General features: G+C 50.6%; 1 protein-coding gene across 2 annotated transcripts in view; it reads right to left on the reverse strand.

The window, feature by feature from the left end:
* Nucleotides 1-2,256, reverse strand: part of LOC107097297 (EF-hand and coiled-coil domain-containing protein 1-like) — a 27,975-nt gene extending 25,719 nt beyond the window's left edge. The window contains exon 1 of one of the 2 annotated variants that reach the window (XM_015394396.1): nucleotides 1,433-2,254. In XM_015394396.1, the coding sequence (XP_015249882.1) occupies nucleotides 1,433-2,200 (768 nt within the window). In that variant the 5' untranslated portion in view covers nucleotides 2,201-2,254. Of the gene's footprint in view, nucleotides 1-1,432 lie in introns of both variants that reach the window. The other variant, XM_015394395.1, reaches the window with a different exon arrangement.
* Nucleotides 2,257-2,838: the final 582 nt, after the last annotated feature.

Below are 2,838 nucleotides of genomic sequence, written 5' to 3' on the forward strand. Positions count from 1 at the left end.
TAGATACAAAAGGCAGCTCCACAGGCGGCCCCGTCCAGGAAACACACAGCCAGGCAGACGAGCTCCAAGGCAGCCCCATGCCAGAGGATGAAGAGAGCACATCCACTCAGTCACGGTCAGAGAAACAGGACTACACTGGAAAACAGGCCAAGCTCCAACATCTAGAAACAAAGGTGTTGATGGAAGCAGCACAGCTGATATTTCTTTCCAGGATGACGTCACTGCCAAACAGGAACAGACGAGGCAAAGCTACTCTGAGGAAAAGCAGAAAGTGATCATACTCCCTACATTCCTACCTCCATGCATGGAGTTGCTTCCTGCCTTTCTGCTTCTACCTTGTTAATCAGCTTTTTCTGCGTGTGTGTGTAACGTCTTATCTGCAGATTTCATCCTCCCCTCTGGCAGCTTTGGCCTAACACCTGGGAATAGTAGATTTGCTGCCCATCCTTAGATTATACATGGCATATACTTCAATATGAACAATAAGTTTTGCTGCAGCTTTAACTTAGCTCTTTACTTCTTTTAGCTTAAACATGTATATATATCTTCAAGACCTGACCTCAGGTTCTGACAGGAAGATGGACCTCAGGTTTTGACGGGCAACTGGACCTCAGGTTCTGACGGGAAGATGGACCTCAGGTTCTGACAGGAAGCTGGGTCTCATGTTCTGACAGGAAGCTGGGTCTCAGGTTCTGAGGTTCTGACAGGAAGTAGGACCTCATGTTCTGACAGGAAGCTGGATCTCAGGTTCTGACAGGAAGTAGGACCTCATGTTCTGACAGGAAGCTGGACCTCAGGTTCTGACANATGAACAGTTTAGTTTGTGCCTTCAAGTCGTTGCCCATAGGAAGACGTTACTGGATATAACCTAACGGAATATCTTCAGAACGGCTCCAAATGACACTAAACTCATATGGATGATAGAACATGATGGAATAACGGAAAATCAAGGAGCCAGTGTTAAAAAAAAACTGGTGTTCCCCTTTAAAAGCAGCATATTTTTATTGCAATTGTGGTTAATTATTTTGAAAGTGTTAAAGGGCCCCTTGAGTGGTCAGGGATCTTTAAGCAGCCTCCCAGATGATAGACAGAGCATTTAAAGACACTTCACCTTTAATAAATAACTTCTATTGGTAACAATAATTACATTTATTTAATCCAAATGAATTGAATTACTTTATAAGTTAAAGAAATGAAGTTGGGCAAACCTTGTTCTATTAAATTCTATTCATTTATTTCTAAGCTCCAATCTACATCCTGTCATCTCAGGTCCTTTTATAGATCCAGATCAACCAGATCAGGTTAAACCAGCTGTTTGCATTGATTCAGAATCCCTTTTTCTTTTTAGAGTGAGCGGCCCCAGCAGGGCCCCTGTCCATCCGGACAGTTGTTTTTTCTCAGGTAACCCAGAGGAGAGTAAGGGGCCCCTAACCTGCAGGGCCAGGCAGCGGGCATCGCTGCTCTGCAGAGCGGCCCTCATGTCCTCCACCAGCTCCCTCAGACTCCGGTTCTCCTCCTCCAGTTTGCAGATGCGGTCCTCCGCCTCCTCTAGAGCCACTATGTCCTCATAACACTCCCTGCTGCAGGGCCCGGGGGGCCCCAGTCTGCGGCCGGAAGCTGCGCGCTCCCCCCGGTTGCCCCCGACCGGCGGTTGAGTGTCTGTCCGCCTGACGGGGCTCCTGAGGCGGATCTGGGTCTCTATGTGCTCGCTGTCTCTGGCCACCAGCAGCCGGCCGGACTCGTACCGGCGACCCGCCTTGGTGCTGAAGTAGCCGCAAAGTTTGGCGTGGAAGAGCCTGAAGGGGAGCTGGCGGGGCAGCCGCTCCAGCAGCCCGGAACATTCCTCCGGTTCCGAGCTGTCGCTCAGCCCCAGGACTTGGCACAGGACGGTAAAGTCCTCTGCGGGGACCGTGCCGAGTCCCTGGTAGTCCAGGTGGTGGAAGATCTCCTGCAGGTACTGGTCCAGCCCGGTGGCCAGGACGATGATCTCGTTCTCCACCCCTCGGTCCAGGCCGTAGTGGTGAGCCAGGCTGCTCACGATCCACTGTGTCCTGCGCGCCGGGCGGCGGTACGGGTCCGACAACAGAGAGGAGTCCATGGTTTGGAGCCACAAACATGTCCGCGGGGCCCCTCGGTCCCTCCTGCTCTGCTGCAGCGACTGGAGCAGAACAGGCTGAGAAACAGCTCCTCCCACAGACATGCTCCTCTCTGGCTCCGGTCCACTTCCACAGCAGACCAGATCCACGGTCCACTTCCACAGCAGACCTGATCCACGGTCCACTTCCACAGCAGACCAGATCCACGGTCCACTTCCACAGCAGACCTGATCCACGGTCCACTTCCACAGCAGACCTGATCCACGGTCCACTTCCACAGCAGACCTGATCCACGGTCCACTTCCACAGCAGACTGTTGAAAAACACCCTCATGGTTTCTCCCATAGTCCGTTTATTCGAGTGCAGGTAACTTAACTGAAATGAAGTGTTTTAAAAAGATCTGGACAACGAAGCTTCGATTGGCCTTTGCAAAGGGAGAGGAGCATCAGCAGCAACATCTGGGAACAGCAACTCTGACCCCCCCTGAAACACCGGCTCTTTTAACTATCTTCATAGGGGAACATCTTACAGTTTCACACAGACAGTCCAACAATTCAATTCAGTTTATTTATATAGCGCCAAATTCACAACACGTCATCTCAAGACACTTTACAGTTCAACCAGATCATCCAGTTAGATTGATTCAAAGTTTTATATCTAAGGAAAACCAGCTGATTGCATCGACTCATTGACTCTTCAGCAATCCCTCACACTAAGCATGCTTGTAGCGACAGTGGAGAGG

The sequence above is a fragment of the Cyprinodon variegatus genome, unplaced genomic scaffold (genome assembly GCF_000732505.1).
Source record: "Cyprinodon variegatus isolate N-32 unplaced genomic scaffold, C_variegatus-1.0 Scaffold683, whole genome shotgun sequence".
NCBI classification, from domain to species: Eukaryota; Metazoa; Chordata; class Actinopteri; order Cyprinodontiformes; family Cyprinodontidae; genus Cyprinodon; species Cyprinodon variegatus.